A 23851-nucleotide genomic window follows, 5' to 3' on the forward strand; every position below is an offset into this window, starting at 1 on the left:
AGTCATTGGGCACATGGTTTTCTTCATTCTTTTACTTCAACTTGAATTGATTCATGTAAATCTCCCCAGCTTTTTTGGAGAATTATAGGCTCATGTAGAGCTGAGAAAGGATCTTAGAGATCAATGAGTTCAGCCCCTCCATTTACAGCGGAGGAAATCAACATTATAAGTGAGTGTTTGTTGTTTTTATTCAGTCATTTTAGTCATGTCTGACTCTTCATGAACCCATTGGAAGTTTTCTAGGCAAAGACACTGGAGTGGTTTGCCATTTCCTTCTGCAGCTCATTTTTCAGATAAGGAAACTGAAGCAAATAGGGTTAAGTGACTTGCCCAGGGTCACACAGATACTAAGTATCTGAGGTTGGATTTGAACTCAAGTTCTGACCTGGCACTTTATCTACTATACCAAGAAAATAAATGATGGGCAAAGGAACTCTGTTATAAAAGAAAAAAACCTGAATTTGGAATTACAGTGTTTTGATTCAAATCTCCTCTTCATCATTTTCTACTTGGGTAATCAGGGGTGACATTTCCTTTTTAGGTCCTCATTTTCTCACTCGTAAAATGACATAACTGGATGTCATAATGTCTAAGATGAAACCACATCTCAGAGAGTTGGTAGCAAGGTTAAATCCCTTAATCCCATGTCTTTTACATATTACCTATATATTTCTACCCTATTCACATTATTTTTCAAGATACTTTAATACATTTCAAAAAGTTAATCGTTAATTTTAATTAATTAATTTAGACTGATGATTAATTAATCACTTATTTTAAAAATAAATTTTCCATGGATTTACTTAGCATGAATAAGGAGCAAAGGAAATCTTGGCTATGTAGGAAGTGACAGACCCTGGACAAGGGGTTAATTTTTAATCTGGAACCCCCTACTCACTTTAGGAGGGGGACTTCTTCCTCCTAACCAGTACTCCTGTTGTCCCTAAAGGAGCTGCTTAGGTAGTATCTCTAATCATTCCAGTGGGAAAGAAAATGTTTCATGTTTTCTTCCATGCTCTTTCTCATGCTTAAAGGCACATGTTGAACTGGGGAATGTTTTGAAACACTCATCAGAATGTAAATGGGACCTCTCGTGACTCATTCCAGACAGAACCTGCATGTCAGGTTTCTTTTTAAGAGCTTTTTTTACTCTTGCCTTTGGACAAGGATTTTGTCCTTTGGGATTTTAAAATCTTTTAAAAATTTGTCCCTTTCTGGTTCCTTCTCTACAGAAATAGTGTGACATAGTTCCTGGGTATCTGGTTTTAGGGGTCAGCCAGGCCTTGTTGTGGCATATATTGCCTGTGTGCTTCTGGGAAAGTCACAACATTTTTCTCTGTCCCATGTAGCTAAGGCTATGCTGCAGAGAGGGATCAATTTATTGTGGGAGAAGGATTTCCTCACCTGTTGGTCCCCCATTCCAGTGATCTCACAGATCCTCATTTCTGGATCTTTTTTTCTAGAGGCAATGTAATATGGCGGCAAGATTGTTGAACTTAGAGCCAAGAAGAAATGGGTTCATGTTCCTTTTCTGACATAAACTAGATGGGCGATTCTGGGAAAATAACATAACCTCTCTGTGGGGGAATGTGATAGCTATGTTTAGGTATCTGAATGACAAGAATGGCAAGGATTAGTTTTGGCCCTAGATGTTGGAACTGGAGGACGGGGTAGCAGTTACAAAGAGAATTATTAGAAGTTGGAGAGTAATTACTGATCAGCTTCCAGGGATGGCTGGTTTTCTCACTGGGAGTCCCATCCGTGAATGAGCTCCTGGATCTGATAAAAAACCATCTGAACAAAACCTTCCTAACCTTGAGAGTTCCCCATCTGGGAGCCCTTCCTTAGACATCTACTTACTCATTGGAGCTGTTGTAAAATAGACCATAATCATATAGGGATTGGGTAAGATAATTTTGAGAACTTTTCCAGCTTGGAGAATCCTTTCAAGATAAAGCTGCACCTTAGTAGAAAATCTAAAGCCCTTGACCTTTGTTAAGTTAAAACCCAATCATTCCTTCTTCATTCTTCAGTTACTCAGATACCTAAAGACATCTATCACATTTCCCCTAAGTCAAGGATTCTTACATCAAATCAAGTAAGCAAGTTCCAATTGTTATGCTAAATGCTCAGAATATAAATAAAGCACCCCCCCAAAAAAAGGTCATTGAATAAGCACTTATTAATTACCTACTGTATGTCTGGCATTGTGATAAGTGCTGGGGATAAAAAAGGGCAAATAATAAGACAGTCTTCCCCAAAATGTGTTAAGTACCACTATGTCCCAGGCACTGAGTATGTGCTGGGGATATAGAAAAAGGCAAAAATAATTCTTGTCCTTAACCTGAAAAGGACTATGGATAGATTTCACATTGTTCATAAACGTGGATGGAAAAAAATAACATCTTTATTTTTACCAGCATCTAACTAAAATTTATTATTATTTTTTAAAATATATATTATTCTGAGAAGAAATCCATGGCTTTCACCAGAGTCAAAATAATGAGTTTGCAATCCACTAACCCTGGCCCTCTGATATTTTTTATTTCTTATCCTCTTCAACTTGTACCTTTAAAGTCTATTTTTGAGCCCAAATGTGTTTTCTTTTTTCCCGATTTAATTCCCTTTATTTTGGAATTGGCTTAAAAACTTCAGATCTGCTGAAGTATTGTCAAATACTCCCTGTTAACTCTAGTTTAATTATTTAATTTAATTAAATTATTTCTTCAAGCTTTATATCATCTGAAGATTTGATAAACTTGTCATATAAGTCTTTATTCAAGTCATTTATAAAATGGCTAAAGAGTGCAGGGTTTCTCGTAAATCACAGTGGTCATCCTCAATATTCCATATTGATATTAACCAATAAGTTCTAAAACCTCCAAATCACCCATTTGGACTAAAATCGATGGCCAACCTACTCCTTCATACCAGTTGCCCTTGCTTTTGACTCTCATAGAATCCTCTAATCTTTTAAATTCTTAATAACAAATCTTCCTAATTATGACTTCATTTGCCTGTCAGCCTAGCCTGCCACCCCATAGCCAGCTAATTCAGTGATGCATTTGCTGCTGCCCTAAAATCCCTCACCCTTTTAATTTTCTGCCAATCCTATCTTGCCAACCCCTAGATCTCAACACCTTCCCCTGTGTGGCTTTTTTGTTTTCACTTCTGGTAATTACTGGGAAATGTTGGGTGATTGTGCTAATAAGGTCTTCTACAACCATTCACCAAATGTCAGTGGGCCCCCCTTTTAACTTGGAAACCTGATCATTTACTTGCTAGAATATATTTATCTCATTCTGTGAAGCAGCTGCTTTGTTTCTCTCCATTCTTCTGGGGACCTGGTCCTCCTCTCACCTAATTCATTCTTAGCAGATGACCTTGCAGACCTTCTCATGAGACTTAGGCTGTTCAGCCAAGTTCCTACTGCTGCTATTCTCTACTGAAGAACCCCTTTAGTTTTTACTCCTCCTTTCTACTAGGACCTTTCTGTGATTGAGAAGGGTTTGTCATTCTTGCCAAGACTTGTTCCTTTACCTGTACTTTTGAGTCTCTTCTGGGACCTTAGTGGTCTTGGGCCTTGGGCTTGGTGATAAGACGATCAGGGTTCAAATGTGATCTCGGATACAAAATAGCTATGTGATCTTGAGTAAGTTTAGCTCTTTGATTTTCTTCCTCTTCTGTAAAACAAAAGGTTAGATGTAATGGTTTCCCTTATCCTTTTAACTTTTAATCAATAATTAATCATTTAATAAATATTTAATCAATAATCAATACTTTAGTAATAATTTAATCAATAATTGATCATTTCTGTCATAGTTGTATAATCCTAGGAAAGTCATTTAATCTTATTAGACCTCAGTCTCCTCATGAAGGGATGAACTAGATAGCCTCCAATATTGTAGTTTGTAGCTCAAAGATTGTGATGTGATGACATAGCTGTGATATTAGTCAAATTACTTATCTTCTCAGTTTCCTCAGTTTCCCATATGTAAAGCCTTTAAAGTCCCTTCCAGATTAAAAACTATAATCCATGACTAATTAATTAATTATGATATATTAATAATAATTGATGAGAGCCTTTGAGCTGGAACAATTATTGTTTATCATTAATATATTATTTTATTATTAATTAATTTATTATTAATTTTAATTGTTAATTTATTACTTTATCAATTGTTATATAATTTGATTTGAGATTAGGATAGAGATTGGACCGAGAGATACAGATTTGAGATGAATTGAAATAAGAGGTTGCAGTTATAGGGGTAGAAGAAGCACTGAGTAAGAAGAGCAATTTGCTTCTAATTGCTGTTGATTCTCCTAAAGCCAGCTACTTCTTATCCACGGTCAAGGGTAAATCTCAGATTAGAGTTTTTCAATTGAGTTAATATTTATTGGAAGTTCACTTGATGCCCCTCACCAGACTAGGAATTATGGTATTAAAAAGCACCAAAACTAGTCAATGACTTGTAAAATTTATAATCATGTCTAGACAAGATAAACAGCCATAATAGATAAGTATTTATCAGATTAAGCAAGTTCTAGTGTAAAGAATACTAATGTTGGAGGGATGAACTTGATGAAGTCGATTAGGGCCCTAGATCAGCAATCAAGAAAACCTGAATTCAAGGCTGTCCTGATAATTTACTTCCTTGCTATGTGATGATTTAAGGAAAGTAACAACCTCTTGTGTCTCAGTTTTCTCTTCCTCACTGGCTCTCGCTACGGCCCTTTACAGCTATAAATCTACAAGTTAATAAATCCTGGTTCTGCCCCTTAATAGCTGTGTGACCTTAAGCAAGTCCCCTAACTACCATGTGCCTGAGGAAATTGAGCTTTATGGTCTCCAAAGTGCCTTCTAACTATATGATTCTAGGAACATTAATAACATCCACAATTTGGAGCAGCTAGGTCATCCAGTAGATTAAACACCTAAATTCAAATCCGGCCTCAATTATTAGCTGTGTGACCCTGGGAAAATTACTTAATCCTAATTGTTTCTCCCCTGAAAATAATACTTAAAATTTATATAGCACTGTAATATTTGCAAAGTGTTTTACCAGTATTTTCTCATTTGGTCTTTACCATAACACTAGAAGGGAAGCACATTATTATCTTCATTTTATAGATGAAGAAATGGGTATAGGTATAGAGATCTATAGATGTGGAAATGTTTTTAAAAATATTGCACATGTTAAAACTATATCCTCTTGTTTGCTGTCTAGGGGAGGGGGAGGTAAGAGAGAGGAAGAAAATATTTAGAACACAAAATCTTATAGAAATGAATGTTGAAAACTATTTTACATGGATTTGGAAAATTAAAATACTATCAAGGAAAAAATAGAAAGTAAAATTAAAAAACAGGTCATAGAAGGAAGAGATGGAGGGGTATTGCTAGGGCCATTCAAAGGATAGGGAAGTAATCCTGAGTATCCAAAGCTTCACCCCTCTGAAAGCTGGTACAGAGTTTCTCTCACTGGCATAATGCACTAATCCTGATTCTGGATTTTCTCCTCACTCATTCTCCCTGTCTCTCCCCTATTCTCAGTTAGGAATGAGGCTGATCTATCCATGATTAACCAGAATCTTTTCATGGAGCCCTTATTTACATACATCAAGGTTTTGCCAAATACCCTTTGGAAAATGGGACTCAAGGTTTATGGAATAGCAAAGGTCATGATAAGGAGATGGATAATGGGGTTACTATACAGCTATGATCTGTGAGCCTTAAATATGAAACTAGCAAAAAAAACCTCTATGTATAAATAGATACGTATATTTTATTGTTGTTTTGTTGATTAGTCATGTCTGATTCTTTATCATCCCATCTGAGGTTTTCTTGGCAAAGATACTGGGATGGTCGGTCATTTCCTTCACCAGCTCATTTTATAGATGAAGAAACTGAGGCAAAAAGGGTTAAGTGACTCGCCCAGGCTCACACAATTAGTACATATGTATAAGGATGAATTTGGATTCAAGTCTTCTTGCTTCTAGGCCCAAAGCTCTATCCATTGCACCATCTAGCTGCCTGTTTGTGTATATGTACGTATTGAAATAAATTTAATTTAACATACTTCCCTGGGCCCCCTTCTAAGCTCCCTTCTCTTCTGTGTATTTTTCTAAAATGTTTCTTACAATTTTCAATCTCCAATCACTTGCCACTGTGTGACCCTACTTAGGTGACTTAACCTCTCTGAAATTTAAGTTCTTTATTAGCATACTAAAGCTACAAATATTTCTAGTACTGATCTTATAGGATGACCATGAAAAAATGTAAGCTTCGGGGTAGGGATTGTGTTTTCTTTTTCTTTGAATCTTCAGAACTTGGAATAGTGTCTAATGCATCATGGACCCTTAATAAATACTTCTTTATTGATTAATACAACTTTTAATGTGTCGATTTAAATTAACGATGTGATCTTTTGCTCCTATCCTCTTCTGAACTTCCTTTTTAAAAAAAATTTAGTTTAGTTAATTTTTTTTTTTTTTGCTGGGGCAATCAGGGTTAAATAACTTGCCCAGGATCACACAGCTAGGAAGTGTTAAGTGTCTGAGGCCAAATTTGAACTCAGGTCCTCCTGACTTCAGGGCCGGTGCTCTATCCACTGCACCACCTAGCTGCCCCTTTTGAACTTCCTTTTGCTTTCTTCTATGTATTCTTAAAATGTTCATTTGACATTTTCATTTCTTTTCTTCCTTCCAAACATTTTTTTTTCTTCATGACATGAATGGTATTTGAAAGAAATACTGGTCTTCCATTCCTGGAATTCTTCTTTAATGGTGTCATGAGAGTTGGCGAGTTCTCCAGCCTCGTTATTCAAAATTCAACATGGCCTTGTGTTTATCTGACCTGTCTCTGCAGAGCTAGAAGCTAATGTTTTAGATGGCCAATATTTCTCATGATTCTTTCATTCCTAGGTTCATATGCGGGGGCAGTGGTTGCCATGCCTTTGGCTGGAGTATTAGTGCAGTACATAGGATGGTCCTCGGTCTTTTATATTTATGGTGAGTTATTTAATTTCACGAGTTTATTCTGTTGACTCAGAGAGATAACATTTTACTTGGTGTTTGTCTAAAATTATACTCTTGGAAAATAAGAATAAGAAAAAATCAGTATAGAAGTGGAATAAATAAATTATACAAAAAAGACAGTTAAATTTTTTGTATTTTATGTATCAAAATGGGCATTTTGAAATGAATTCAGAAATATTTTTATTTAACTACCAGATCACTTGAAATGAGCATGATGTTTTCTATAACAAGTCTAGCCATGAGTCCTATAATCTCTGATCATCAGGGTACTAGCAGAGGGAGAGCTGAGAGAACAGGAAAGGGCTCAGCAGATGTGGTCAGGGAAGCAGTTGTTATTGGTCTGATAATAGGGTCTTGACTGTCCAATATTTTGGGCCTTTCTATGTCTAAAACTTTCAGCAGTTTGTATTATAGTCTCATGCTTTAGACACTTCGTAGGATAAATGTGCACACACACATATATGTATATACACATGCCATTAAGAAACACATTAATGGAAAGGCTCAAGAAAAGTCACAGTGGTAACCAGTCTCTTTAGAGTTATGCTCATCTACTGCAAAGAAGTTTTATTTGATTCTTATACTCCTTTTCCTATTGGTTCTGAGTTCAGGAGGACTCATCCTTGTTAGTTCAAATCTGGCCTCAGGCTCTTATTAGTTGTATAATCCTGGGTCAGTCACTTAATTCTGTTTGCCTAAATTTCCACATCTATAAAATAAACTGGAGAAGGAAATGGCAAGTCACTCCAGTATATTTGCCAAAAAATCTCAAATGGGATAAAAATAGTCAGACATGGCTGAACAACAATATAAGGGCCAAATTTGGAACACCTGTAGCTTGGGAGGTCTTCAGTTTCATAGAGAGAGACAGAGAGATAAACAGAGAGACAGATACACATAAAGAGACAGAGACAGAGAAACAGAGAGAGACAGACTGAGACAGACAGAAGCAGACACAGAGAGACAGAAACAGAGAGGCACACAGAAAAAGAGGGAGGAAGGGAGAGAGAGAGTCAAAAAAGGAGAGAGAGGGAGAAGAGGGAGAGAAAGAAAGAAAGCAAAAGAAGGAGATAGTGAGAGAGACACGAGAGAGACAGAGAGAGAGAGACAGAGAGACAGAGAGAGAGACAGAGAGAGACACAGAGAGAGACAGAGAGAGAGACAGACACAGAGAGAGACAGAGATAAACAGAGAGACAGGATACACATAAAGAGACAGAGATAGAGAAACAGAGAGAAACAGATAGACTGAGACAGACAGAAGCTGACCCAGAGAGACAGAAACAGAGAGGCACACAGAAAAAGAGGGAGGAAGGGAGAGAGAGAGTCAAAAAAGGAGAGAGAGGGAGAAGAGGGAGAGAAAGAGAGAAAGCAAAAGAAAGAGAGAGTGAGAGAGACACAAAAGAGAGAGAGAAAGAGAGAGAGGGAGAGAGAGACAGAGAGACAGAGACAGAGACAGAGAAACAGAGACAGACAGAGAGAGAGAGACAGACAGAGAGCGAGAGAGACAGAGAGTGAGACAGAGAGATGGAGAGAGAAGAAAGGAGGGAGGGAGGAAAGGAAGGAGAGATAAAAGAAAGGAGGAAGGAAAGAAACCTCTTTTTGGAGCTACTGGCAGTGGCTTCTACTTTCCTGTCCCATAAATAAGTTTTCTTGGTTGCTTGCAATCGTGTAAAATTGTTTGGGGCTATTGAAAGGTGTTTTCAAAATTGAATATTTAACAGAGGTGGAAGTAAAGGAGAGGTGAGCATTATTCTGTGCCTGGGAGCAGACCATCATTGTTTTCCCACACAGGGATGTTTGGGATTATTTGGTATATGTTCTGGTTGCTACATGCCTATGAGTGCCCTGCTTCTCACCCAACCATCTCTGAGGAAGAGCGCACCTACATAGAGACAAGTATAGGAGAAGGCGCCAACCTAGTCAGTCTAGAGGTAAGTATCATTGAGCATCAGCCTCTGGTTTCTTCTCCATAAGAATTTCCCCTAGCTACCTAGCTCCCTTGAGAGTGAATCCTACTCATCAAAAACTTCATGATTTTTCTTTTCTAGAAATTTAATACACCCTGGAAACGGTTTTTCACATCAATGCCCGTTTACGCCATCATTGTGGCCAACTTTTGTCGGAGTTGGACCTTCTATTTATTGTTGATCAGTCAGCCTGCTTACTTTGAAGAAGTCTTTGGCTTTGCAATAAGCAAGGTAAATGCAAGTGTACCTTGTCTGATTATTTGTAAATACTTTTGGGAACCATTTCTAGCAGACACCTGAGAATTACCCATTTTAACAGCTCCCTTTCTCACTCTCTGCCTTGGCTGTCTAGACTGGAGATGTCCATCCTCAGCACCTGTCCCCTTTTTTGATATGGTGGAAAACGTTCTGAGTTTGGGTGCAGAAGATCTGGGTTCAAGTCTCAGACCTTCTGCTTCTCTGTCTATGAGACTCTGAGTAAATCACCTAAATACTTCAAGCCTCAGTTTCTTAATCTGTAAAATGGGGATAATAATTTCTGTAGTACCATCCTCACCAGGTTGTCATGAGGCTCTAGTGAGATATGTGCTTTTCAATCCCAAAGCACAATATAAATGTTACCTATGGTTTGGTTACATGAAAAGATGTGAAATTAGAGGACTGCGGCTCAGATCCCCACTCTGTGATGTAATATCTTCATGACTCCTGGGCACATTTACTTAGTTCCTTTGGGCCTCAGTTTCCTCATCTGTAAGAGGAAACGTTTAGATGTCTCTAGCTTGAAATCTATGACCCTTTAACTCTGTGGATTTGGTGGCACTTAAAGAAAAGAAAGATTTCAATAGAAGCAGAGGGGAAGAAGTGTGCTCCTTGTCAAGGAGTTCACACTACACAAAGGTATGGAGGTGGGAAGAAGCGTATCAAGTTTGAGGGATTTTTATTGATATCTTTTGTTATTATGTAACCTACATGCCCCATGGTTGATTCCCTCCTCCCCTTCCTAGAGAAATGACCTAGAGTAGATAATACAAAAAAAGGGAAGAGAAATAATCTACAAGCCTAGCCAATATATCAAAAATGTCTGATGTTATATGTAGTGCTCTCTCCTTATGATTTCCTATCTCTGCAAAGTAGTAGAGGAAGAAACCTTCTCAAGCCTCCTCTTTGGGAAGTTTAGGTCACTATCATTTTGTGTATTCATTTTCCATTCTTTTGTTGTTCTTTCTTTTGTCATCATTATGTATATCAAAATTTCTTAAACTGTGAATTGCAACCCCTTATGAAGTTGTGTAACTGAATAGGAGGGGTCATGAAAAATTCTGGCAACAATAAAAGGTATTGAATGTTCCACCAAGATTTAATAAACAAGGACATCCATCTAACAGTATGCAAATTTGCTTTCTTCTTTAATAAGTGGTAAAATTATAAAGAATTGTTTTAAAATTAATTTTTTTATGATTTATTATCAGTAAATGTTTGATTTGCATATTTATTTTATATACCTATATACCCAGGATTGTATAAAAATTTCTTGGGCAAAAAGGGGTCACAAGTGGAAAAGATTTAAGAAGCTCTGATATATTTCGTTTTCTTAGCTCTGTGTACTTCATTCTGAATCAAGTCAAATATATCTTTCCCTACTACTCTATATTCATCCCATTCATCATTTCCTACAACACAGCAAAATTCCCTTAATAACTATAGCTAATAATGATAACTAGATTTATATAGTGTTTATTATGTATCAGCCCCTGTGCTAATCAATTATTATTCACATTTATTATTTCATTTAATCCTCACAATGAACCAGGGAAGTAGATGCTATTACTTTTTACAGATTTTACAAATGAGAAAAGTGAGACAGGCAGTGTAAGAGTTAGATTTGAACTTAGTTTTCCTGACTCCTGGCCCAGTAATTTAGCCACTGCATCACCTGCTATTACATTCATGGATCACAGTTCTTTTAGCCTTTCATCATTCAATGGTCTCCTATTGTGTTCCTAGTTCTCTGCTAAAATGTAGTTCTACAACTGTTTGGACACCTACACATACATTGTATTTTATTTATACTCTAATATATTTAATATGTATTGGTCATCCTGCCATGGGTGGGGAGGAAGGAGGGAAAAAAATTGGAACAAATGGTTTGGCAATTGTCAATGTTGTAAAATTACCCATGTAAATATCTGGTAAATAAAAACTATTAAAAAAATAAAAAATTAAAAATTTAAAAAAAGAGTAGTTCTAAGTTTGTTGCTATTGTTATTGTTTATTGTTATTGTTATTGTTCCTGCCTAACAGTGGAATCTGATTTACATTTCTACAACTAAAGAAATATAGGACAATTAACTAGCCAAATGAAAAAGAAAACAAAGTAGACAAAAATATGAGTAACTCATTATTATTATTTTTTAATTCCAGGTGGGTCTTTTGTCTGCAGTCCCGCATATGGTCATGACCATCATTGTGCCCATTGGAGGACAGTTGGCTGATTATTTAAGAAGTAGAAAGATTTTAACAACAACAGCTGTACGCAAAATCATGAATTGTGGAGGTATTGAGAATCCTTGAGCTGTTTTATGCCACTTTTGCAGGATGAAAATTAATTTTAATTTAAATATAAAACATTATGGAATTTATATAATAAATAGGAATACATCTATTTAATGGTTGGTAATTGTAGGCCTGAACTGAAAGCCCATCTCTTTATCAGCAGTGATGCTAAATGAATATGTGTACAGATCATTGATATCTCAAGATCTTTTCCATACAAAGTGATGACTATACAATATGACTCTACCCAGGTGCCCTTTAAGGTCATGGGATTGTATGATCTATGTTGTGCTATGTGTAGTTTATCTTGTGATATTCTTTAGAGGAATTTAAATTTTTTTTTTTTTATTTTGGCAAGGCAATTGAAGTTAAGTGACCTGCCCAAGATCACACAGCTAGTAAAGTGTCAAATGCAGACACTTGAGATTGGATTTGCATTCAGATCTTCTTTACTCCAGGGCTGATGCTCCTGGATCCACATTATAAACCTTTCTTATTGATAAGTGTTTCTGACTCTATAAAGATCTGGGCCCTCCTCCATCTCTTCTCACAGGCAAACAATAATTATTTTGTTGTTGTTGTTATTCAGGCGTGTTTGTTGCTTTATCACCCTATTTGGGGTTTTCTTGGCAAAGATATTAGAGTGGTTTGCTATTTTCTTCTCCAGCTCATTTTGCAGATGGGGAAACTGAGGCAAGCAGGGTTAAGTGACTTGCTCAGGGTTACTCAGCTAGTGTCTAAGGTAAGATTTGAACTCATGCCTTTTTGACTCTAGGACCCATTCTCTTCATGTCACCACCTAGATGCCCTGAAACAATAGCTAAAGCAACGTCTTCTTAGAACAAACAGGACACTTTAGAGCAAATTGCTTCCTCCTGTCTTATGTTCAGAGACATAACTAGGATAGGGTGACTAGTGCCGTGCCCTAGAGCACTGAATGTGGATGATGCTAAAGGCAATTATAATGTTCCAGGAAGATAAGAACAGAGTTTAGTATAAATATTTAGTTATAATAGGAAAATACCAAGATGGTGGGCTAGAGTGATCTCTCCTCTATCCTTCCCCTTTCCCCCTGTTCTTTCAGTAACTTCTTTGTACAGGTGTGTCAGTTTCTTTGTATTTCTCTCAACCAAGACTGCCTTTCAAGTAATTTGTCCCAAGAAATGTCTGGTTATTTAACCCAGGTAAAACAAAACAAAATAACTAATAATGACTCTCCATGTCTTCCAACTGGGGGTGATGATAATTATAATAATATAAATGTTATACAATTTAAATATCAAATATATAATTTATATAATTTGTTTACAAATTACATGATTTTATTATAGCATAATAAAAGCCAGTATTTATATGGTGCTTTAAGTTTTGAAACAAGAATTGTGTACATGATCTTTGTTCTTCACTACAACCCTATAAGAGAGATGCTATTATTATTTTTGGCCATTATTTTATTTATTTGAATTTTTTTCTCAATAACATGGTATTTGCCCAAATACATATACAAATGATTTTCAGCATTAATTTTTGTATGACTCTGTGTTCTAAATTTTTCTCCTTCCCTTACCTCCTCCCTCCCCAAGATAGCAAGCAATCTGACATATGTTAAATATGGGTAATCCTTTAAAACATAGTTCCATAGTTGTCATGTCATGCAAGAAAAATCAGACCAAAAGGGAGAAAACTATGAGAAAGAAAAAAGCAAGCAAACCATCAAACAAAAAAGGTGAAAATACTATGCTTTGATTTACATTCTGTCTCCATAGTTCTTTCATCCAAGGCTATTGGAATTGTCCTGAATTGCCACTATACTTTAGAGAAGAGCCAAGTCCGTCACAGTTAATCATCAAATATCTTATTGTTAATATATGCAGTGCTCTTTTGGTTCTAGTCACTTCACTCAGCAGAGAAATGCTATTATTATCCCCATTTTAGAGATAAGAACACTGAGGCTGGGAGAGATTAGATGAATTGTCCAGAGTCACACAGATAATACATGTCTAAGGTAGGATTTGTAGTCAGATCTTCCTGACCTCAAATATAACACTCCATCCACCATACCAGCTGAATTTTAATAGAACCTTTCTTGTTTAAACACTCTGAGTAAATACTTTCCTTGTTTTTTCTCCAATGAACACGAGCATTTCATATGGAATTTTAACAAGTGCATTGATTGGGTAGACCTCTGCATATTGAACCAGGAAGACTTATGATCCTAGACAAGTCACTTCACTTTTTTCCTTAGTTTCCTTAACTGTAAAATGGGGATACTAGTACTTGCCTTGTACGGTTCTTGTGAGTATCAAATGAAAGAACACCATAAAGTTCCTTTCAAATTTTGAAGTGCTATGTAATGTTATTATTGTTGTTGTTATTGTTGCTTTTAAATAAATATAGCCTTGGTTTCCTTGAGTCAGCTTGAAGCTTTTTCAACCTAAATTGGGATTTTCATCATCAAATGGCAAAAATTCTAAGTTTCCATTTTATTCTTGGTTCTAATTTCATTTGATGAGTCTCTTCCTTAAATTTTTCTCAGTTCTCTGAGTTTTTTACCCTGCAGTTAAAGACCACCCAGTCTCGATGGATATGTAATTCCCAATGTCTGTTTATGACAAGACAAGTAGACACAAATAGACAAGTTGATAACCTGCTTTTGGAAACTTAGCTAACCATCCTACAGAAACTCATGTTGGGTTTTTACTTCTTGAAGTTTTTCTTTTCAGGTCTAATGATGTATCAGCTCCCTCCCCCTATTGATTTTCACACAATTGCTAGAGCTGAGAATTAACTACTCAAGAAATTCCAGCTTTAAGTCTTAGAGGGATAGGGCTGTGAACAGATGTGTTTGATTGCACATTGACTGGAGGAAGATGGAAGTGGAGAATTAAATCTTTTGAGCAACCTTGATGTTAAAAGAAAAATATGAAGGTTCCAAAGGGATGATCACCTCCAACACACATGGAAGCAGAATTTAAAGCATTGAATATTTTATTTTAAATATAGCATACATATTCCTTGATAGATCCACAGAGATGCATATGGAAAGTGTTTTCCAAATGCTATGGTGCAATACAGTCAGAATTCTAGAATAAATAGTGTGAAACAGACCCCCCCAAAGACATTAATTTCTTCTGTCAAGTATATGTATATTCTAGTAGTCAAAGGCAGTAACTCACCCCTTCCTGAGAAATCTTTACTATCCATTATAGATAAAAGTTCTTTCTTTTGATAACATAAATCCATGTTATTGAATATTAACCCCAATTTCATTTTGTCCTAGCCTGAAAATTAGTGGGAAGACAGTATGATATTGTGGAAAGAGGACTGGTTTTGAATCAAAAGATTAGGGTTTGAATCTTGACTTTGCTATTTGCTGACTTTGGATATATTATTTCACTCCAGTTTCTTTATCTTTAAAAAGATGGGGACTGGGCTAGATGATCTTTAAGGTTTCTGAATCTATGATCCTATGATTCCAAGTTTCTTCGCTTCTTTGAACTTCATTTTCCTCATTTGTGAAATGAAGAAACTGGACTAAATGCTCTCTAAGGTTTCTTCCAGATCTGAATTCTTTGAAGTCATATATCTTGTTGGACTTTATATCACAGCATTGATTCACATGCATGAAGATGAGGGTCACTCCAAGTAGCTAAATTAGTGAACAGGAAAGAATCATTCTGTATTAGTTTCTCTTTCTGAAGTAAGGAGAATGTGACAAAGTGGATTAAAAATTGGCCTCAGACTTGTGATTTTTTTTTTCAAGATAATCTGGGTTAAATGATTAGTCCAAGGTCATACAGCTAGTCTGTGACTAAAGTGAGATTTTAATTATAATGTAAAGATTTTTCGAGAAGGGGTGAGTTGTTATATTTGACTATTAGAATATACCACTACTTGACAAAAATTAAAGAAATTAGTGTCCTTTTCAGGTTCATTTCAGGCCATTTATTGTAGAATGGATTTCCATTTCTCCCTTCCTCTCTCCCCCTTCCCAAGATGGCAATCATAATAAATACATTTCCACCTTAGTCATGTTGAGAAAGAAGAATCAGAAGAAAAGGAAAAACCAACTTGTGTGTGTGTGTGTTTAAAGAAGTGACTGGTATTCCCTATTTTAGTTTTTCCATCCGCCAATCCATCCTTCCCAATGGTGTCGAATTGAGTGTGATCTCAACATTCCTCTGCTTAAAATCCTTTAGTGGTATCCTCTCAGTAAGTTTGGAGAGTCCTCTCTCCAGCTCTCCTTGCTAAGGTGAGCTATATAAAGGTGGGATTGAATATTGTGATGAATATGACAATTGGTATGAATATTGTGGCCATATTGGCTACTCACACTCTCTCTCTCTTGCTGAGGCAATTGGGGTTAAGTGACTTGCCCAGGGTCACACAGCTAGGAAGTGTTAAGTGTCTGAGACCAGCATCAAACTCAGGTCCTCCTGATTTCAGGGCTGGTGCTCTATCCACTGCACCACCTAGCTGCCCCAATATTGACTCTCATAAAACAAAATCTTGAGGGAATGGAACACTGATAAAAGTGTTTATACCAATGAATCACAGAATTGAAGTATGAACACTTAACATTTAAAAAATGGATAGTTATAAAAATTATGAAGTTATGAATTTATGAAGACTAGTGTGTTCATGGAATACATATGGGATGTTACAGAGTATCAGAGTTTATGAGTTCCTGTGTAGGCATATTAATTCGGGGGCATGAGGACAGTCCATACTTAGATTACTTGGAATAAAATGAAATTTACCTACCCCCCATTTTTTTTCCATTTGCAGGTTTTGGCATGGAAGCCACCTTACTCTTGGTGGTTGGTTTCTCTCATACCAAAGGTGTGGCTATCTCCTTCCTAGTGCTGGCTGTAGGATTCAGTGGCTTTGCAATTTCAGGTAAAATATTAGGCCTATGGGGGGGGCTGGGTGGGAAGGCTTTGTTTGGAGCAGCATCCTTTATGATATCATTGATGGTAGGTTGAAGATCTAAGAGAGTGGGAACTCAACAGAAGACTTGCTTAGTCTTCATTTCCAGTTATATTAGGAAATAATTCATTTGAAAAAGATCTTGTTAGTCTTAACGGACTTCAGACTTAATATGAGTCAACAGCATAACATGACAGCCAAAAACTGAAATATGATTTGAGGCTATAAGCATATAGCCACAAGATATGAGAGTGGGAAGGAGACCTCAACAGACACAAACAGGATATTGGTATTGGAGAGAGAAAGCTGGGCATTTAACTTCTCTAGGCCTCAGTTTCCAGATCTGTAATATAAGAAGAGTAAGATAGAATTGATGGTCTCTAAACTGTAAATCTAGGATTTGATGACCTTAGTTGCTTGAGAAAAATCATCCTCCAAGATCCCCAACAAGTGGTTTTCCAGTCTCTGCCTAAAGACTTCCAAAGGGAAATCTATCCCTTCTAGAGCTAATCCTCTTCCACTGTTGGAAACTCTCATCGTTACAGTGTTTTTCTTGACATCAAGCCTAAATCAATCTCTTTTAGACTTCCACCCAGTGTCCCTCCTTCTCCCCTCCTGGTGGAATAAACTAAATTTAATGACAGAGAGTAGTTATGGGCCCCTTGAATCTTCTCCCCCAGCTAAACAATCCTGGTTCTTTCTGCTAAGTTGTTGACATATAGTGAGGGAGGGGAATAGCTTCACAGTGTCTGCCCAAGTCTGATCCCACCGATATAATTAAGTCCAGTTCTGAACATTAAGTTTCAAGAGACCCTGACAAGCTGATAGGTGTCCAGGGCAGCATAGTTGGCATGATAAGGGAACCTGGAAATGATTAAGGTACTGGATAGGCTGATTTCCTCAGTGTTTGGTCCTTAATGATATTTGATAAATACCCCTTGATCAGTCGATCAATTATTTGATTAATTCTAAGGTTCACTTCCAGTTCCAAGTCTGTGATTTGTAGGTTGAAGGAATTAGGGAAAAATTAAAGATATTTAGAGATAAGTTTTATAAAATGGATAATAGTTTTGTGCTATCTTCAAAGATTTGAAAAGTGATTGCAAGAAAGGAGATTCAGACTTGGTCTGCTTAATCAGTCAGGGCAAAATTAAGACCAAGATTTTTAAGTTTTCAGAAAGGCAGGATTGACAATATAAGGAAAAATTTCCTGATAGAGTTGTCCCAAAATTAAACAATCTCCTTTGGAAAGTAGTGAGTTCTCAAGCTTAATAAATGTCCACTGAAGGAAGAGACACTGGGTTGGGTGATCTCTGAGGTCTCTTCCACCTTTCGGATGCTATGAAAAGCCGAATGACGTAGATAGCGTCTCACTCCATGATAACTTGGTAACACAGTGAAGATTCATTTCCTGTATTCAAAGATATCAATTTGTTCATGTTTTTGGCACTGAGAAGCCTGAATTACATAGAATAATAATCAGAGGGGGGGAAACAGCACAATTTCAGAGCTGGGAGGAGTCTATGGCCATTGGTATAATAGAACAGGTCAGGCTTGGTTGGAAAGGTGTCTTGATCAGAAATAGAGATATGGCAAATTTAGGGACAGATGAGCAGCAAGAAATTAGGACAAGATGGAATAGAGCCTTCAAGTGACTGGACATATAAAATTAAAGGGGACAAGTCTGTAACAGAGGGAAGGGAGCATAAGAAGACTGGGTTCAGATTCTGTCTCAGGCACTAACAAGTTTTGTGACCCAGGTCAATTAGGTAGGCCGGTGGATACCTAGCATGCTTGATCTGGGGTTAGGAAAATCGGAGTTCATGTCTTGCCTTATATGTTTACTAATTAGCTGTCTGACCTAAGCAAGTCATTTAACCTTGCTCAGCCTCAGTTTCCTCATCTGTAAAATGGATAATAATACCATCTACTTAATTCACTTGGTACATCTAGCTATCTAAAATACACATCTATAATATTTAATAATTTAATTATAAACCAACAAATTATATGTATATTAATAAATTAATAAAATCATTTAATTTAATAATATTATAATAAAATCCATACACACGTCCATATAAACATATATATACATCTATTTATATATAGTTATATATACATGTGTATATACACTTTCCAAATTTTAAAGCACTATATGTGTTATTAATTACTTTGTAACTTCTAGGGTCTTCAAACTCTTTTCTGGATTTCCAAAATTTAAAGTATTATATAAGTGTTAGCTATTATTAGTAATTACTTTGTAATTTCTAGGGTCTTCATTATTAATTACTTTGTAACTTCTAGGGTCCTCAAACTCTTTTCTGGATTTCCAAAATTTAAAGTATTATATAAGTGTTAGCTATTATTAGTAATTACTTTGTCATTTCTAGGGTCTTCATTATTAATTACTTTGTAACTTCTAGGGTCCTCAAACTCTTTTCTGGATTTCCAAAATTTAAAGTATTATATAAGTGTTAGCTATTATTATTAATTACTTTGTCATTTCTAGGGTCTTCATTATTAATTACTTTGTAACTTCTAGGGTCCTCAAACTCTTTTCTGGATTTCCAAAATTTAAAGTATTATATGTGTCAGCTATTATTATTATTACTCTGTAACTTTTAAGCTCCTTAAGCACTTCTCTAGGATTCCAAACTTTAAAGCATTATATGTGTTCACTATTATTATTATTACTTGTATGATCCTCAATCACTTTTCTGGGATTCCAAACTTAAAAGCATTATTTAAGTGTTCGCTATTAATATTAAATACTATGTAACTTCTAAGATCCTCAAGAACTTTCTGGAATTATAAATTATAGAGGAGGTGCTCTAAATCTTTTTGTGTGTGTCACGGATCCCTTTTGGCAGCCTGGTGAAGTCTATGCACTTTTCAGAATTATGGCTTGAGATGTATAAAATAAAATATATAGAGAATTATAAAGGAAAGCGATTATTCAAAGATGCACTTTTGTCCCCCCTACAAGTTCATGTCCATGCCCAAGTTTATGTATTCTCAGAAATCTATCCTCAGACTCTTTGGCAGTGTCTGGACCCCAGGTTAAAAACTCTTGCTTTAGATGGTTTGTGATTTGTTTCAGAATTCACTATAAGGGTAAAATCATGTTCTTGATGTTTTGATGTACATTTGTGATTGTCAAATGGGATGTGAGGGAAAAGGAGATGGGACCATTTTAGGAGACACTTCACAAATAGACTTCTGATAGAAGGACAGGATGAAGATCATTCCATGAAGGATCTGCAGGTTCCACTGTGTAAGGAATGCCTAGTGTAGGAAATCATTCATTCATGTTGATTGCATCTATGACAAATCTTGAGAGTGATCCTAACCAGGCAGGATACTTCCTGGAACTGTAGGCTCAAGAAGCAAAATAGCAGAGTTTAAATCCCATCTCTGATAGTTATTGTCCATATAACTTTGGACAACAAATCATATAATCTTCCCCGAGCCTCAGTTTCCTCGTCTATAAAAGGAAGGGATTGATTGGACTAGCTATTTTCTGAGACACCTTATGGTTCTAAATCTATGACCTTGCATTATGCTCATGATCAATCAGCCAGTAAGGATTAGAGGTAGAATTTGAACCCAGATTTCCTTAATGCCAAGCCTGGCACTCAACATACAACAACTACAGTGTTTTGATGACAGAAATAGATTCTCACCCTATGAAGGGGGGTGGGGTTCTTAGCAATCATTCACCCAACTTCACTTTTTCATGTATATGACAGTGCTGAGGTTCAGAAAGTGACTTGCCCAAGATCATATAGATAATATGTGAGATAGCCGAGACTGGAACTCAACCTATTGAGGTGCCCACTCTAACTCTCTCATAGATGGTAGAAAGGCAGGTCCGGGGCATATTCAACCAAATATTTATCAGAATTTCTGAGTTCCTAATGGTTTAATCTCCTTCAAGCTCCAGAGGATATGCTACTAAAATCTCAAAGACTTTCTTTGTATTATCTCCAACTAAAAGCAAATGCACAGTCTTTGTATCTGAGCATAATGCTTGACAATCATATTAATTGCTTTTTATCTCTGGGCTCTTTTCTAATAAAGTGTTTATCACATCCCAATCAGGCGGTAGGTATAATTAATCTGACTGCTGTTTTATATTCTGGTTGTCTGGTACTTTGGCACACTGACATAAAAGAGGAGGTGTGCTTAATAAAAAATTAGAGAGATTGGTGGGAGTGGGGGACAATTTCTTAATCAGAAAAGAAAATCCCAAATAGGGAGACAGAAAAATGATTTTTCCCCATACATTTTTAGGCATTATGGATAAATTGACCAAGATTTTTTTTTTAAAGTTAAAAAAAAAATTTCAAATGTTTTTCAGAATCCTGATACCCTGAAACTTTAGCATGTATGAAAGCATGTATAGATATCAGATGATCAAATTTTTGGAAGACAGAAAGTTGAGAGCAATAGCTAGTAGAATGGCTGGTAGATACTGGATTCAAAAGGATATGACAGATTTTAGATGAGCTACAATTAATGTGATGATATATCAATGGGATGAATGTAAAGTTTGAACATGTGTTCAAAAAATCAATGGCACAGAGTGGTACATGTGTAGCTAGACTTTATATATATATATATAAACTAGGGGTTTTGGCAAATTGCTCAAAGTTCTGCAGGAGGAAACACTGAGGTATCTGTGAAAAAAAAATATTTTTAATTCTCCTGATGGGGGAAAGGAAGGGAACAAATATTTAATAAACACCTACTTTGTGCTCACACTTTACAAATATTGTTTCATTTGATCCTCACAACAACATTGAAGTAGTTGCTATATTATCCCCATTTTACAGTTCAGGAAACTGATACAGAAAGGAAGAACATTGACAAGCTAAAATGCATCCAGATGAGGACAGTCTGGACAACAAGGGGGTTAGGGACCATAAAATATAGGCTCTGCTTGAAAGAATTGCAAATAGTTGACTTGGAAAAGAGAACGAGATTTAGAAAAAAAAATTTCAGGTAGTTGAAAGTCATGTGGGATGAATGAATAAATGAATGAAAAAGCCATGGATTGCCTACTTATCTAGCTAGTTGGTGTCTGAGGTGGGATTCAAACTCATATCTTTTTGACTGGAGTCCAACATTCTAGACTATACCACACCAGCTCTCAATTCAAAAATGGGCTGGACTGCCTCTACAATTACTGGTTCTCTTCTTGGGATGTGTGACACAGATTAGAATGACCTCTTATTGAGTCTAGGAGTCAGAGTGATTGTTTGTCAGGGAAAGGCTTGATTCCAACTCAGATGCTAGATTTCCTTGAGTGTTTGATCTCATCTAGAAATGTCTCTTTAATGTGTTGGTTTTGTCCTAGGATTTAATGTTAACCACTTGGATATTGCCCCACGCTATGCCAGCATTCTCATGGGGATCTCCAATGGTGTGGGGACCCTCTCTGGAATGGTTTGTCCTCTTATTGTTGGTGCAATGACTAAGCACAAGGTGAGTGCTCTTTGTAAAAGACGCCAATGAACCTTCTTTTTACTGTTATCCTTGGGTTGGGAAACAAGATGGGAACATGAGAAAAACCACCAGAGTGAGAGCCAGAAGACCTGGATTCTAGTCCCAGTTCTTTCACTCAATCAGCCCTCTTATCTGAACCTGTCTGTCAACTAAAGGGAGTAGACTTTTCAGCCCCTAGAAACCAACATGATTTAAAAGAGTATTAGACTTGGATTCAGGGATACCTGGGTCACTTACTAGCTCTGTAACCTTTTCTATGCCTCGGTTTCCTGGTCTGGAAAGTGAGAGTATTGGACTCAATGACCACTAAGCTAAGGCCCTTTTCTAGCTTTCCCAATTATGATATAAACCTTGGTCCACCCAAGTCAGTACTGTTTTCTCTATAGAGAAAACAGTATTATTATATTATAGAGAAAACAGCTTATTGTTCATCATTTAGAACAAAAATTTCTTAAACACAACCCATTATGGGGTTGTATAACAGAATGTGGGGATTGTAAAATTATGATTTATTATCAGAAAATATTTGATTTGTGTACCTATTATATATATATATATAATGTATACTTGGGGTTATGTAAAAATTTCTTGGATTAGAAGGGGTTATGAGTGAAAAAAGTTTAAGAAGTCCTGCATACAGTTTCTTATGCCATTGACAAATTGAGTGAACAGCAAGGAAAGTGGAAGCTATTTTTAATGGGTTCTTTTTATTTCTGGTTTAAAATATCTAACAATGTTTAATGTAATTGTTTAGACCCGGGAAGAATGGCAGAACGTCTTCCTCATAGCTGCTCTGGTACACTACAGTGGCGTGATCTTCTATGGTGTCTTTGCTTCCGGGGAGAAACAGGAATGGGCAGATCCAGAGAATCTCTGTGAGGAAAAATGTGGCATTATTGACCAAGATGAGTTGGTGGAAGAGATGGAACTGAACCACGAGACTTTTGTTTGTCCGAGGAAAAAAATGTCCTATGGGGCAACCGCTCAGAATAGTGAAATCCAGCGAAATGAATGGAGAGGGCAGAGGGAACTGACAATGGATGAGGAAGAGCAGTCATCCTATCAGTATGAAGGGGAATACTTCCCAGACACGTCCTAGTGTAAGAAAATGCCCAGTTCCTTCAGCATTCCAGGCCTCTGCATACCATGAAACCAGACACTATAGTATCCATAGCTATTGCTTCCTCCCTAGCAGATCTTGCCAAGACATTGAGTGCTATAGGATGAAAAGAAAAGACATGGGACCACATATTTGGTGAAGAGGCAACAATGGTGTGGGAGGCTACAGATCTGCTCTCATTCTCTGAGTTAGAGAGATGTGGATTTGAGTCCTACCTCTAACACATACTGGCTCTGTGACCCTGGACAAATCATTCAATCATTTTCTAGGAGTTCTCTTAGATTTTAAGGTGCAAAGCCAGTGTCCATCCCCATTGGTAGAGGTTTCCTAATAGGTGCTTCCTATTCTAATAAAATCATAAGTCTACTCCAGTATTTATTTAGGAGATAGATTAGCCACTTTCCTTCTTTTCTTCCTTCCTTCAAGTTCTTTTCTTCATTTTTTCATTTTTCCCTTTTCTTTTCCTTCCTTCCTTCCTCCCTTCTTCCTTCCTCCCTTCCTTCCTTCCTCCCTCCCTCCCTCCCTCCTTCCTTCCTCCCTCCTTCCTCCCTCCCTCCCTCCCTCCCTTCCTCCTTCCTTCCTTCCTTCCTCCCTTCCTCCCTTCCTTCCTTCCTTCCTCCCTCCCTTCCTTCCTTCCTCCCTCCCTCCTTCCCTTCCTTCCTCCCTTCCTCCCTCCCTCCCTCCCTCCCTCCTTCCTTCCTTCCTTCCTTCCTTCCTTCCTTCCTTCCTTC

At 36.8% G+C, this 23851-nt stretch overlaps 1 protein-coding gene and 1 long non-coding RNA gene across 2 annotated transcripts in view; one reads left to right on the forward strand and one right to left on the reverse strand.

Annotated features, from left to right (window-relative positions):
• The window catches only part of SLC17A8 (solute carrier family 17 member 8), a 62552-nt gene extending 38964 nt beyond the window's left edge, over nucleotides 1-23588 (forward strand). Inside the window, exons 6-12 of the mRNA XM_074268048.1 lie at nucleotides 6925-7011; nucleotides 8832-8971; nucleotides 9089-9238; nucleotides 11429-11561; nucleotides 16349-16459; nucleotides 21852-21979; nucleotides 22755-23588. Coding sequence (XP_074124149.1) covers nucleotides 6925-7011; nucleotides 8832-8971; nucleotides 9089-9238; nucleotides 11429-11561; nucleotides 16349-16459; nucleotides 21852-21979; nucleotides 22755-23099 — 1094 coding nt within the window. The 3' untranslated portion in view covers nucleotides 23100-23588. The remainder of the gene's footprint in view (nucleotides 1-6924; nucleotides 7012-8831; nucleotides 8972-9088; nucleotides 9239-11428; nucleotides 11562-16348; nucleotides 16460-21851; nucleotides 21980-22754) is intronic.
• On the reverse strand, nucleotides 863-16439 carry LOC141543148 (uncharacterized). The gene is made up of 3 exons (XR_012482351.1): nucleotides 16325-16439; nucleotides 3541-3683; nucleotides 863-1779 (listed from the first exon to the last, which is right to left on the reverse strand). It is a non-coding gene; the product is annotated as an uncharacterized LOC141543148 (long non-coding RNA).
• Nucleotides 23589-23851: the final 263 nt, after the last annotated feature.

This window comes from Sminthopsis crassicaudata, chromosome 5, assembly GCF_048593235.1.
Source record: "Sminthopsis crassicaudata isolate SCR6 chromosome 5, ASM4859323v1, whole genome shotgun sequence".
Lineage (NCBI taxonomy): Eukaryota > Metazoa > Chordata > Mammalia > Dasyuromorphia > Dasyuridae > Sminthopsis > Sminthopsis crassicaudata.